The sequence below is a fragment of the Blennius ocellaris genome, assembly GCF_963422515.1.
Source record: "Blennius ocellaris genome assembly, chromosome: 2".
In the NCBI taxonomy this organism is placed as follows: Eukaryota; Metazoa; Chordata; class Actinopteri; order Blenniiformes; family Blenniidae; genus Blennius; species Blennius ocellaris.
In genome coordinates, this window is record NC_137651.1 from 31,880,167 (window position 1) to 31,893,915 (window position 13,749).

Sequence of the window (13,749 nt, forward strand, 5' to 3'; positions counted from 1 at the left end):
TGGCCGCTCACCTCAGAGGCACAAGAGCTGAAGGACTCGAGTCTAAATTCTAGTCACTGAAATCGTTTAAATCAAGTTGTGCTGAAATCTGAAGATGGACCTTCGTGTGTGTAAAATGTGAAAAATAAAAACAAAAACTCTTTAGTTTGAATTATAGCCAATATAATGACACACACACACACACACACACACACACATCAGCAGGACGTTGCTCAGCTTCACACCAGGAGCGTGTGTGTGTGTGTGTGTGTGTGTGAGTGTGTGAGTGTGTGTGTGTGTGTGTGTGTGTGTGTGTGTGAAAGAGAGAGAGAGAGAGAGTCTCCACTGTCACAAACAGAAGGCGTCTGGTCAGATTGGAAGAGATTACCTCAGAGTTTGTTGGAGTTGTTTCCTCAGTCTGAACTGGATTTCAGGAGTTGATTTGGCAGTTGGAGCAGAATACTTGTGCACTAATACTTTGAAGATGTAAAACACTGGCACGGAGCTGGATTCTGAGTCACGGTTCAGATTTCAGAGGGGGATTCCTCAGGGTCATCGCACAGAGCTTTCCCTCATTATATCACTTTATTATAATCTCACCAAGCTACACAAATCACATGGAATCAGTGGGATTACCCAAGCAGTATATATAACCTATCATTAAGAACACTGGAAGGAAAAGGAAACAGTGTTTACCAGAGCAGCATTTCTTCACCCTGTGCAGTTGAACTTGTGACATTTAATCTGATTGCTGATCATAAAGAAACGATCTTTAAGTTTTACGGGAGTTGGAAGTTTTAATACGGCACAGTAAAGTAACATCAGCATAAATACGATGTATGGAAGTTCCACTGATATCAAACATGAAACATGTAAGGTTGTTCATGTTGTTGAAATGTAATGATCATGTCCACGGGTCAGTTTGTAGAGCAGTGATTCCAAAACACTCAAGAGAGCTGAATTCATCTTTTGTGAAGAACAAGAACAAACCTAAGACAGTGTGAACCCAAACAGTCGATCCTCAGAGGAAACAACTCACCTGAAAGAATAGAACCAAGACACTGGACGTTCCAGATGATGCGTTCTGAGGTTCCTTCAGGGTTTTTTGTAAATGTACATTGTGAAGTAAGTTTCTGAAATGAGCAGAACTGTGGAAGGAGGTTAGGTTGAACAGAGAAATGTAAATATCCAACAAGAAAGAAAAAGCGTTGAATATGAACGTGCTCTTCGACTGCATTCTTGAAATATGAAAGATGAGCATTTGAATGAACTGCAGTTTTGCTAATAAGCAGTTACATAAGTAACCTTCCACCCAGAGGCAGCAGAATATTTGAGTAATGTGAGGCTGACTGATGTGTGACCAGATCCCAGCAGGCTCTGCTAGTCATGCAGACAACAGGAAGTGCTCTGTGTTCAGCAGCGCTGGAAGTGTTGGGAAGTGTTCAGCAGCGTTGGGAAGTGTTCAGCAGCGTTGGGAAGTGTTCAGCAGCGTTGGGCAGCGTTGGGAAGTGTTCAGCAGTGTTTGGCAGCGTTGGGAAGTGTTCAGCAGTGTTTGGCAGCGTTGGGAAGTGTTCAGCAGTGTTTGGCAGCATTGGGAAGTGTTCAGCAGTGTTGGGCAGCGTTGGGAAGTGTTCAGCAGTGTTTGGCAGCGTTGGGAAGTGTTCAGCAGTGTTGGGCAGCGTTGGGAAGTGTTCAGCAGCGTTGGGAAGTGTTCAGCAGTGTTGGGCAGCGTTGGGAAGTGTTCAGCAGTGTTTGGCAGCGTTGGGAAGTGTTCAGCAGCGTTGCGAAGCGTTCAGCAGCGTTGGGAAGTGTTCAGCAGCGTTGGGCAGCGTTGGGAAGTGTTCAGCAGCGTTGGGAAGTGTTCAGCAGCGTTGGGAAGTGTTCAGCAGCGTTGGGAAGTGTTCAGCAGCGTTGGGCAGTGTTGGGAAGTGTTCAGCAGCGCTGGAAGCGTTGGGAAGTGTTCAGCAGCATTCGGCGGCGTTAAGCAGCGTTGGGCCGTGTTGGGAAGTGTTGGGCAGGGTTCAGCAGCGTTCAGCAGTGTTCAGCAGCATTGGGCAGCGTTCAGCAGTGTTCAGCAGCATTGGGCAGCGTTCAGCAGCATTGGGCAGCGTTCAGCAGCGTTCAGCAGCATTGGGCAGCGTTCAGCAGTGTTCAGCAGCATTGGGCAGCGTTCAGCAGCGTTCAGCAGCATTGGGCAGCGTTCAGCAGCATTCAGCAGCGTTCAGCAGCATTCAGCAGTGTTCAGCAGCGTTCAGCAGCGTTCAGCAGCGTTCAGCAGCATTGGGCAGCGTTCAGCAGTGTTCAGCAGCATTCAGCAGTGTTCAGCAGCATTGGGCAGCATTCAGCAGCGTTCAGCAGCGTTCAGCAGCGTTCAGCAGTGTTCAGCAGCATTGGGCAGCATTCAGCAGCGTTCAGCAGTGTTCAGCAGCATTGGGCAGCGTTCGGCAGCGTTCGGCAGCGTTCGGCAGCATTGGGCAGCGTTCAGCAGTGTTCAGCAGCGTACAGCAGCATTGGGCAGCGTTCAGCAGCGTTCAGCAGCGTACAGCAGCATTGGGCAGCGTTCAGCAGCGTTCAGCAGCATTGGGCAGCATTCAGCAGCATTGGGCAGCGTTCAGCAGTGTTCAGCAGCATTCAGCAGCGTACAGCAGCATTGGGCAGCATTCAGCAGTGTTCAGCAGCATTCAGCAGCGTTCAGCAGCGTTCTGACTCTACACTCCACAACGTGCTGTTTCTCTGACAAACTGTGTCGTTTCTCTCGCTGGTTCCACAAAAGCTGCACTAAAAACACGGAGCTGCGACTGATCATTCAGCAGAGTTGTGAATAATCGTGGCCTTTTCCCCCACGCCGTCAGCAGTGCTTAGTGCTGATCCACGAGGCCTCCACAGGAGCCCATTGATCACTCTCTGACTGATTGATTTAGACAAATACTTTCTTCTCCCAGGGTGCGAGGTCGAGTCTCTCTGCTGTTAATTGAAGATAACACAGTGACAACAATGGCTTTCCTAATAGAGGGAGAGTTCTGTAATTGTCGCTGCAAAAAGAAAAGAAAATGAAGAAGGGGAGGAGGAGGAGGAGGGGGGGGAGGAGGGGGAGGAGGAGGAGGAAAGGGGGCTCTCTAATTAGGGAAGCGGGGCAGTGTGGAGGCTGTGGCCGGCAGGCAGGCGACAGGCGCCGGGTCCCGGACAAAAGGCTGTCTGCTGCCCCAAACTCCCCCCTGCTTAACCCTTTAAACTGAGACACACACACACACACACACACACACACACACACACACACACACACACACACACACATACACACACACACACACACACACACTTCACAGTTTAAGCAGCAGGACGGTGAAGGAGGACTATGTCCAGACAACCTGGACACAATAACACGGGTCAGCACGTCTCCATCAGAGCTCCAGCCTGGTTTTACAGTCTGTGTGTCGCCGTGCTGGATTCTAAATAATCATAATAACAAATGTGCTAAAATCCTTTTACATCCTGAGACTGAAATTAAATGTCATGTTTTTCTGACCATATTTGGTTTGTGTATCATAATAGACTAGAATAGAATAGGGGAATAGAATAGGGGAAAAAATACTTTGTTGATCCTCAAGGGAAATTGTTCAAAGTATTTAAGTGCAGCTGATTGTTGCTTCCGATTTAAAATTATGGAACCAGAAACCGAAATTCCCCCAGGATTAATAAAATATTTTGGATTCTGTTAAGTGAGCGTAAATAAGAGCAGTCAGTTATTACTTTTAGTACTTTTTGCATTGTTGATGCTACAGTGGGACTCAATATATCCTGTATATAGTGTGAACACAATCTAAATCATCCGATGCAGAGAGATTTTGGACGATTGCATAGACGGATGTTGAAGTTGTTATGCAACAGTTAATAACTAAATTTGGCATTCACGCGCTGCACGCACGCACGCACACACACGCACACACACACACACACACACTCAGAAAATATAACTGAATGCCACTAAAAGCTTGAGGAATATTGTTTTCATATGTTTGAGAGCATTTAAATCTGTAAGTACAATGCATCAGTAGATACACTGTATCGTTTCTTAGGGGTTTTTTGTTTGTTTGTTTGTTTTCTTTTTTAAAGTTACAATTGAACATTTTCGGGAGCATTCAGTCGATGATGCATAAATTAATAAATTGACCAACCATTTTTATTGGAACTATTTATTATTATTATTATGATTAATCACAGTAAGGATGTTTAAAAAAACAAACAAACAAAAAAGAGATTTTCTGGTTCCGATCAGAAATCCATGATAATTAGAATAATAATTGGTGTGAGTTCCGTTTGTTAAATGGTAGAGTTGATGTCGGGCTGCAGAGGACGTGCGCAGCCTCCTACAGATCTTTTCATTGCAGCTCTCCTTCTACAAACACACGCGAACCACACAATGCTGAAGGAAATGCGACTGACTGATGGAGAAATAAACCTGCACACATCAGCTTCACACACAACAAATACAAATCACACACAGTAAACATGTGGAAGTAAACTTCATAAAATATGCCTTGTCTGAATCTGCAATGCCTGAAACCAAACCCACAAATATCACCATGAGATTTAAATACATTTCCAATAGCATGCAAACTGAAACCAGTGTTATTTTCTTTTCAAATATTGAAAACCGCACGAGACGCCGCTGTTGCTTCCTCCTCCCTTGTCGGCCGACAGAGGGCGCTCACGCCCCGTGTGTGTGTGTGTGTGTGTGTGTGTGTGTGTGTGTGTGTGTGTGTGTGTGTGTGTGTGTGTGTGTGTGTGTGTGTGTGTGTGTGTGTGTGTGTGTGTGAGAAGCTGATGGTTCCATTTTTAAAATGTTTAGTTAATTTCCACTGCTTTTTATTTTTATTGAATAATAGTAATAATAATAATAATAATAATAATAATAATAATAATAATCCTTTAAGCTTTCAACACAAGGATTTTTTTATTGAAACTGTGAGACAATCAGAAAAGAGAAATAAAAAGAGTCAAACAAAAAAAGTAAACCAAATGAAAAAAGAGAAAATACCCGAACAACCAGCATAAACAAGATACTTCCATATTAAATATATTCAGGAATAGATATGAGTGAAGTGGGAGGAGTTGCTTTGAATGTTTCCTGGCTGGAGTGAAGTAACCTGAGGTGTTAATCCATGTGGAGCGCTCTCTCTCTCTTTCTCTCTCTTTCTCTCTCTCTCTTTCTCTCTCTCTCGCTCTCTCTCTCTCTCTCAAGAACCAAGAAGCGCCCAGCTTTCATTTACAGTATATGTTCATGTAAAATGGGGAGAAGAAGAGCAGGAAGAAAGAAGAAATGGAAATATATACACGCTTAATATACAGCCTTGAATAAATTAATACCAATTGCATATTCTTGGATCTTAGCTTTATTTACAGAATTCTTTTTAATTACATAAATAGTTCAGAAAGACTTTTTTTTTTTTTTTTTTTCTGGCATGAAACTGATAAGCGGTGCGTCTCTCCCGTCCCTTTTGAAATGATCAGCCTGGTGATCAGGCTCCTGTCTGCGCCTCGCAGTGCGCTCTGCGGCCTCCTGCGGGTCCCGGACCGACCGACTGCTGGGCGACACTGGCCGTGTGTGTGTGTGTGTGTGTGTGTGTGTGTGTGTGTGTGTGTGTGTGTGTGTGTGTGTGTGTGTGTGTGTGTGTGTGTGTGTGTGTGTGTGTGTGTGTTTCAGCCACATTGGGACCAACAAGATTTTTTTACTTTCTTTTTTTTTTTGTAAGATAATTTCCTCCTTGTTGTGATCCACAGGCAATAACCAACTAATCTCCTCTATAATCTTCACAGTCTGAATATGTCACAACGTTTGGGTTTTGTTCTAATTCTTATTTAAAAATTCTAATTTGTTAATTACACTCACAACAAACCCAGTGGATTAAACACGTGTGCGTCGTCGAAATAACTGATTGTTTCTGTCCTTTCCTTCTCATGAAGGAAACAAGCCCCCCCCCCCGGCCAGGAGGCCCTCTGGAAGCCACAGGGGGGCGCCACCTCACACCGTGAAAACCGCTGGCCTCTGAGGATACACCAGATCCAATCAATACTTTTTGAGTGTGACTTACTTCACTTCCTTTTAACTCCAAACGTTTTGAATTTTCCAAATTGATGATTATTTTGTGGCTGAATTCTCATTTTGTGCATTTCTTTTTTTTTTAAAATATATATATATATATATGTGTGTATTTTAACTGATGTACTTCTGAGTTTCTTGCGAGGTAATCCTGGACATGATAACGCTGGGATTCAAATCAAAGGAGGGGTTTTTTTTTGTGTGTGTCTGATGGTGCAAAATTGTCCCGCAGGCTTTCCAGCCATTTCAGCTGTGGAGGAAACCTTCAATACTTGTGAATTTCAAAAGGTTAAATATAATTATATAGACTTATAGTTCTGTCTACCCGCAGCTTTGTTCTGACATATTAGTAACCGGCCTCCATCGACCCTCATCGGCCAAACCCTCGTCCCAGGTCATGTGCTGCGTAGGACATTTGCACTTGTAGTCCTCTGGTGTTTCAACCTGATCCCAGCAGAGTCAGTGTCACTTGGGAGAGTCTGCGTTTGGAGAGGGTTCCCTCTGGCCCTCCAGGCCGCTCACCAGTCTCTGGATGCTCTGCAGCTCGTTCACAGAGTCCTTCAGGGAGCTTTTGGGAGACGAGGCCCTCCCGCCCGAGGCTCCCGTCTTGTGGCTACTGTGGTGCTCCGGCGCCGGGGCTGCTCTCCCTGCTGCCCGGCTTGGAGGACTCGGAGCCGGGGTTCAGGCCGGCCTGCAGGCTGGAGGCCAGCAGGCTGGAGGTCTGAGGCAGCGACACGGGGAGCTGGTACGGGTTGAAGCGCAGCCGGGGCCGGGACGAGCTCAGGAAGGGGTTCCTGGACAGCGGATTGGAGGTGCTGGTGGCCGGCAGGGCCGACGCCGACGCCGCCGCCGCGGCCGCCGCCATGTAGGTGTAGGGGTACGGGAAGAGACCCCCGAAAGGAGGCATGGGATGCCCTGGTGGAGGAAACACAAGATACTTTCAGTCAACACATCAAACACCCTCAGTGGACTCAGATCTCCTCCTTTGGGATTGTTAGAACCAGAAACACAGAAGATCTGAAAAGAGCCACCGAGCCGCTTTTAATCCTCACAATGTCAGTTAGTAAACAAAAGCTCCACAAGTTGCAAACGTCACCTCCCGAAATGTGACTTTTGTTATCTGCAGGGCGAAGCGAGAGGTAGCTTCACGCTAACACAAAGTAACTCCTGCCTGCGCTCCGCCTCGCGTCAGGCGGAGACCACAACGACAACACAGTCTGACCGGACGGAGTTCCTCACCTGAGAGGCGAGCATGTGCTGGGACAGATGGAAGGGGAACGGGTTGGGGTCCCTCCTCCGCCCTGGGCGCCCAGGCCGCCGTTCTCCAGAGCACTCGCGCCGGACACGGAGGCCAGTAGATGCCCCATGCCCATGGCAGAAAAGGCTCCGGGGGCCATTGCAAACTGGCCGGGGTGAAACAACAGCGGCGTCCCGGCGTTCAGCGGGTTAAAGAACTGCTGACTGTGGAGTCCGGACAGAGCCAGGCTTTGTAAGTGGCTGGGGCTGAAGTGCGAGGGGCTCTCGGTCTGAACCACCAGAGGGGAGAACACGTCCTTGCTGGCACTGATGCCGCCGGCCTCCGAGTCTTTTGTCAACGTGTCCGTGGTGTCCTTCCTGTGCCGGCTCTCCCCTTTGTCCTTCTCTAGGTTCCTTATGCTGAACGTGGCGTCGTCCTTCTTCTCGGCGCCGGGCCTCTCCCTCACATGCTCCTCGCACCGGGAGCTGTAGGGCGACACGGGGTCGGGTCCCGGGCTGTTGGAGGCGGTGCAGCGGTCGTCCGGATGGTCCAGCTCCTGCTCACTGTCACTGCAAGTTTTCTCATCTGAGGACGCAGATGAGAAAAGCGGCTGGAGTCAGGTACTGCAGCGCCACCGCACACCAGCAACATGCATCACACTCTGAATCCACTGCACTCTCTCTCTCTCTCTCTCTCTCTCTCTCTCTCTCTCTCTCTCTCTCCACACTGTCACTCTTTGGCTTTCAATTGGGGACATTTGTGCAGAGTAACAATAGAATTATTTCCACAAAAGAATCAGCTTAAAAAAGAAAATCCCAGTCGACCGTTTTAAGATGAAACTTGGGTCAGTTTGATCAATTTGATTTAGTGAAGTTACGAAAAACAATAAATACACAAAATAAAAAGAAATCAAGTTTCATCCTTTTTTTTAATGTTAAACAATTAACACAATTAAAAACATTTCTAGTAGTTAAATAGAACAGGATTTTTTTTTTTCTTTTTTAATGAGGCAGATTTTTCAATAGCTGGAAAATAGATAGCAAGATTTAAACTAACAAGGCTTTTCTCTTCTTTCTATTTTTTATTTTACAACAAAGTAATATTAATTCATTAATTAATTATATAAGAATTTAGTGAAACAAAAGCTACTGGGGAAAACCTGACATGATAAACAGGTGGGGAATAATTTCATCCTTGAGAAATTAAAATCTAAACATGCTTTTTTTTTTTTTTTAATCCAAATGTATTTGCGTCACGAAACGCAAAGATCCCTCCAAATATTAAAAGTAATTTTAAAGGGAAATATTCCAATGTGAATTTCTGCTCACAGCTCAACAAAGTAAAGATGTTCGGATGATGAAACCGGAGAGGATTGTTTACCTCGACTGGGCCTGCTGAACCTCAGCGGGCTCGAACCGGCGCCCAGCGGGGAGTGAGCCGCGTCCCGCCCGGTGGGGGCCTCACCCGAGGAGGCGTCCGAGTCCGCACCGTCCCGGTCCGCCTTACACTGGTCTTCATACATCCGCAAGGAGGGCATCGTCAGCTGCTTCCTGCAGGAGAGGAGGGGGGGGGGGGGTCATCAGCATTACACTATTAATACTAATAACAATAACACACACACACACACACACACACACACACACACACACACACACACACACACACACACACACACACACACACACACACACACACACACGTACCTCTTCTCTCTCCTCCCGTTCCCCGTGTCTCTGAATCCTTTCGCAAACGGATTGTTGTCTATCTTCAGCTGCGTGATCTGCCCAAAACAAACACACATTTTAGAGGTGTGGGAACGTAATCAAACGCACCCAAGCCCCATGTTGTCACGCGCTATTGGTGTCCACCTGTCCACGAGAAGCACTTGGAATTTCCGCACGCAGCGTGTTGAAGCCGGGAACACCACCAGGCCCCACATTTACATTATTAATCGAAATGATGGGGCGTTATTCTCATAGGCCCCTGGAGGGAGATTCTGCCACGAAATATTCCTCTATGGGGGGGCCACACAAGGCTCTGAGCCCCAGAGAAAAAAAAGAGACAGAGGGAGCAATAGTTGAACAGATGACTGTAGCGCATCAATAATTAACAGCGTGGTTTGGATCACGACGTGTCCTGGTGTGGAAGGAGGAGAGCGGTGCGCGCGGAGCCGCCACAGTGCGCACTACCGGAGGCCCCAGTGCACCGGGACACTGCCGCCCCTCACAGCCCCTCCATTGGCCCTCAAGCCAGGCAGTTTGAGCCGCTTCCAACATGTGTCCACTTGACCAGGTAATAAATGACCTCTAATCGGTGGTGAGTTTTTTACAACAACACTCAATCCCCAATGCGCTCCAAGAGGGCAGAATAGAGGCAGCGCTCTAAAGTGCACATGTCTGAAACCTTGTCTAATAAAAAAGAAAACACATTTCCATAGGCTTTATAGAGACTAAAATAAAACCAAATAAAAAAGTGATGTCGGCCATGTTTGATACCGAACCAAAACAGACTGCGCTGTTTTTTACGCGCAATTTCTCCTCCTCTGGTTAAGGTTACAGCCCATATAGCTCGTGACAAGCTGATAACACACACATAAACACACACTCCATTTGAATTCATAGTCAGATCTGTCCGCTGCGACTCGTCCAAGCAAAGCAAGCAATTAAAAAAAAATCAAGTGGGACATGGGAGTCCTCTGCAGGGAAATTAGGCGACCTACAAAATCAGATTAAGTCTTCGGGGGCTGTTGGCGGTGGGGGAGGGGACGCATGGAGACACATTTATTATGCAAAGTGTATGAGCCATATATATCCGACTCACCTTGTCGTTCTGGTAGGCTGTCACGGCCACGAACTCGGTCTCCGGGAACACGTAGGTCCTGAAGGTGCTGTAGGGCAGCTTGAGGATGTCGTTGGCCCGCACGATGTGGAACCGGGGCTGGTACTTGTGCATGGAGTTCAGGATGGTCTGGACCAACACACACGAAAACACACAGCTCCCGAGTGAATATAGCGGCGTGCCACGTCCAGGTTTACTCATACATCACATTTAGAAACGAGCTGAGCTGTGTAGGTTATTAAGAACTCAAGTAATAATAATAATAATAATAATAGTAATAATAATAATAATAACAATAATAATAATAACAACAATAATAATAATATTAATATTAATAATAATAATAACAATAATAATAATACAAATACTGAAATGCGCAAAATCAGCGCATGACTCAAGAGGACTGTATAAATCCAACTGCGTTGTCCTGTGTAGTAATATTTAAGTAAAAAAAGAGACACCGCATGAAAATGGTTGCAGACTGGAAGCAGACGTCAGTAATTAAAAAGTGAGCAGGCCACACACACTTTACGAGGTAAAAAGATGATTCCATCCAGTTTCTGACAGGACAAGATCATCTTATTGCAAAATTACCAGACGCGCCACAAACCTGGATTTACACCGTCCCAACCTTCACAACTGACGTTTAATAAATCAGTTTACATCTTCAGAATAATTTTCAAAAGTCAAATTAAAACACGGCCCGCAGCTCTTGTAAAATAATTTCTAAGCTGGAACTTCGTGGTAATTATTTCTGCTGACATGTAAATGTGGGATTTATCTCGGTGAAAACTCGTCCAGCCTGCCAGGCAGCCACGCTAGTTCCTATCTGCCCCTGGATCCGTGACCTCTTACATTTAATTGAACTATTTCCCCACATATCCGACTGGGAACAATGCTGGGATCATTTTTTTGTAGACAATACGCTTGGATAATACAGCATGTCTGCCAAAGTGAAGGCGTCACTATCACTTTTATTCCCGCGGAGCAGCGCGATCAGACTGCAGGTCTGGGAGGTGATCTTCAGCCCGGGTCATCTCTCCCTGACCCGGTTTGATGATACACCACTTAATCCCCAGCCTCCGAGCACTCACATATAATGTCCTCGTGTTTTTATTCCAGTTGGAAGCTTTATGTTTCAACCAGAGGATAAAACGGCGAGAAGGTGTGCGGCTGCGGGGCCTGCGGCTGCGCTCGTACACACACACACACACACACACACACGCACACACACGCACACACACACACACGCACACACGCACACACACACGCACACACACACACACGGCCCTGGGTTTGGATATTTCAGTTTGAGCGGGGAGAAAAATGAGGACTGAGAATATTTTGGGGAATTACAAGGAAACGTTGTCAACAGATTCGAGCTGATTTCTACACACACGTATTGTGTTTGTCTGGGACGTGTCGCATTCTGCCTTAAATGTGTGGAACATATATCCTGTACATAATAACCCCGCCGAACAAATGCCCGAACTGTTCTTCTACTCCTTTACCCAGCACAGTCTCTGTGCTTTAGATCAACGTCATTACATTTTCTGTCGCTTCTCCACTTTCATCTCATTTTCTTTTTCATCCCCAAAAATCGCGTTAAAGTTGGTCTCCCGTCTGTCCCGGCAGCGTTTCACCTCACACTGCTGCACAATGAGACGAAAACTCAAAACTGCAGTTATACTTACAAATCCGTGTTTATCCGAGATGTTGTTGGTCAGTTTCAGTTTGTGGAAAGCAACAGGCTTGGCCATCCACTGCTCGCCGGTGGCCGGGCTGTCCGGGTGGATGTACATCCTCTTGGGCATCTCGGGGTCGGCCTTGCCCGCCACCATCCAGCGGGAGTTGTGGAACTTGTAGCGGCAGTCGTCCGCCGCCACAATGTCCATCAGCAGGATGTATTTAGCTTTTTTATCCAGCCCGTTTATTCGCACTTTGAACGGAGGGAACATTCTCCTGAAGAGACAAACACACACACACACACACACCGGGGAGTCAACACACCAGCGATCCAACCGAGAGAAACACACACACACACACATAAAACAACACTAAACTACGAAAACTAATCTGACAAACGAGGTCGCTCTGACAAGTGGAAATAATATAAATTATTCTTCAAATGTCCAAGCAGAAAAACACGGAATGCGCGTCTGTAGTGTGTGTGTGTGTGTGTGTGTTGTCTCAGTCCACTACAAAGCTGGGCAGTATATTTATGACTCCAGCTCTTCTCGTCCTGCTTTTTGAAGTGATAGCCTGTTTATAAAACCCAGAAGCGCCGCTGCCTCCTCGTTTCTGAGATAAACTGAGATTGACACACTTCCACTAGGAAAATATCCGAATTACCAGCTCTGGAATTTTAACAAAAACATTCTAAATTCAACAGTAAAAAACAAATTACAAACGACGCTTTTTCATTAAATTGGGACTTTATACTGAAACGCTTCCCTAAATTTGTGCCAGTATATATATATAAAAAACAAAAATCGTGTAATCGGTGAAAAAAAAATAGGCGGTAAATATATAAAAAAATTTTTACAGTGTTTTCTGCTTCGTGTCATTATTTGTAAACAAATAAATATTCTATGGTGAAACAATCTGTAATTACAGCTAATGAAAGGCCTGACACACACGCTATCATTTAATACGGCGAATAACTAATTTTATCTGCTGTAAATGAGTCGATTTGAAGATAATCTCGGTCAGAACGGGCCAGTCTTCTTTCAGCCCGGGACCGTCGCTGAATCCATGAAATGAATTAAAAACCGGAGCCGTTCTTACCTTCCGGACTTGGTAATCACCATCTCCGTCCCGAGTTTATGAAACTGGTCCCAAAGATCCTTGGCTTCCAGTGTAACTTTGGGGTCGTCGTCCACCTCCTCCTCGGGCTCCAGGCTCTTCATGCCGCGGAGATGAGCCGCCTGATGGTGGCTGAGGGCCGGGTGGAGCCCAGCCTCCGCCGCCCCGGCCAGGCCGTGGTCCGTGAGGGGCTTGGTGAGCGCCCCGGGAGGGAGGCTGAGCGCCGGGAAGAAGGAAGGCTGCGCGGCCGCTAAGAAGGCGGACATGGGGAAGTCGGTCGGCCGGTGTGCGTGGAAAGGGTGATAAGCCATTGCAGTCCCTGTGAAAACTGGATCTCTCATCGGTGCATCCACAAAAAGAAGCGAAGTGAAATAATGGATACTCTTGGTGGTAAATCTCCCAGACCTAGAGCCAGAGTAGGTCCGCGCGTCGCGACCGCTGAACGTGTGGTGACGCGGCGGAGAGCGGCGGAGCGGCTCGCGCGCACGGCGTGCTGTCGGCGTGAAGAAAACAGCCCAGAGTTGATGTGTTTGTTTTCCGTCGGTTCCCCCCGAACAGTCCGAGAGTCGCTGGCGGCGCGGCTGTGAGCGGAGCCCGGTGCGTCGCTGTGCGCCTCACGGAGAAACGAGCTGCTGCCCTGCTTCAGTCATCCCACACTGACTGGAGAGATGTGGCCTCGTTCACTGCGGATCTGTGACTATCTCACATGTCCTTCCTGCCTCCATCCCCAACACTAATGAACCAAGCCCCTTTGATTGCTGATTTTACGCTTTCTGGACCAATTGTGGGC

At 46.9% G+C, this 13,749-nt stretch overlaps 1 protein-coding gene across 1 annotated transcript; it reads right to left on the reverse strand.

Moving 5' to 3' along the window:
• Positions 1–6,118: 6,118 nt before the first annotated feature.
• On the reverse strand, positions 6,119–13,567 carry tbx2b (T-box transcription factor 2b). Its single transcript, XM_080507730.1, is given in 10 exon segments — positions 6,119–6,709; positions 6,711–6,991; position 6,994; positions 7,319–7,362; positions 7,365–7,901; positions 8,697–8,866; positions 9,020–9,096; positions 10,137–10,283; positions 11,849–12,116; positions 12,942–13,567. Coding segments are annotated over 10 exon segments (2,049 nt in total). The 5' UTR covers positions 13,301–13,567; the 3' UTR covers positions 6,119–6,544.
• Positions 13,568–13,749: the final 182 nt, after the last annotated feature.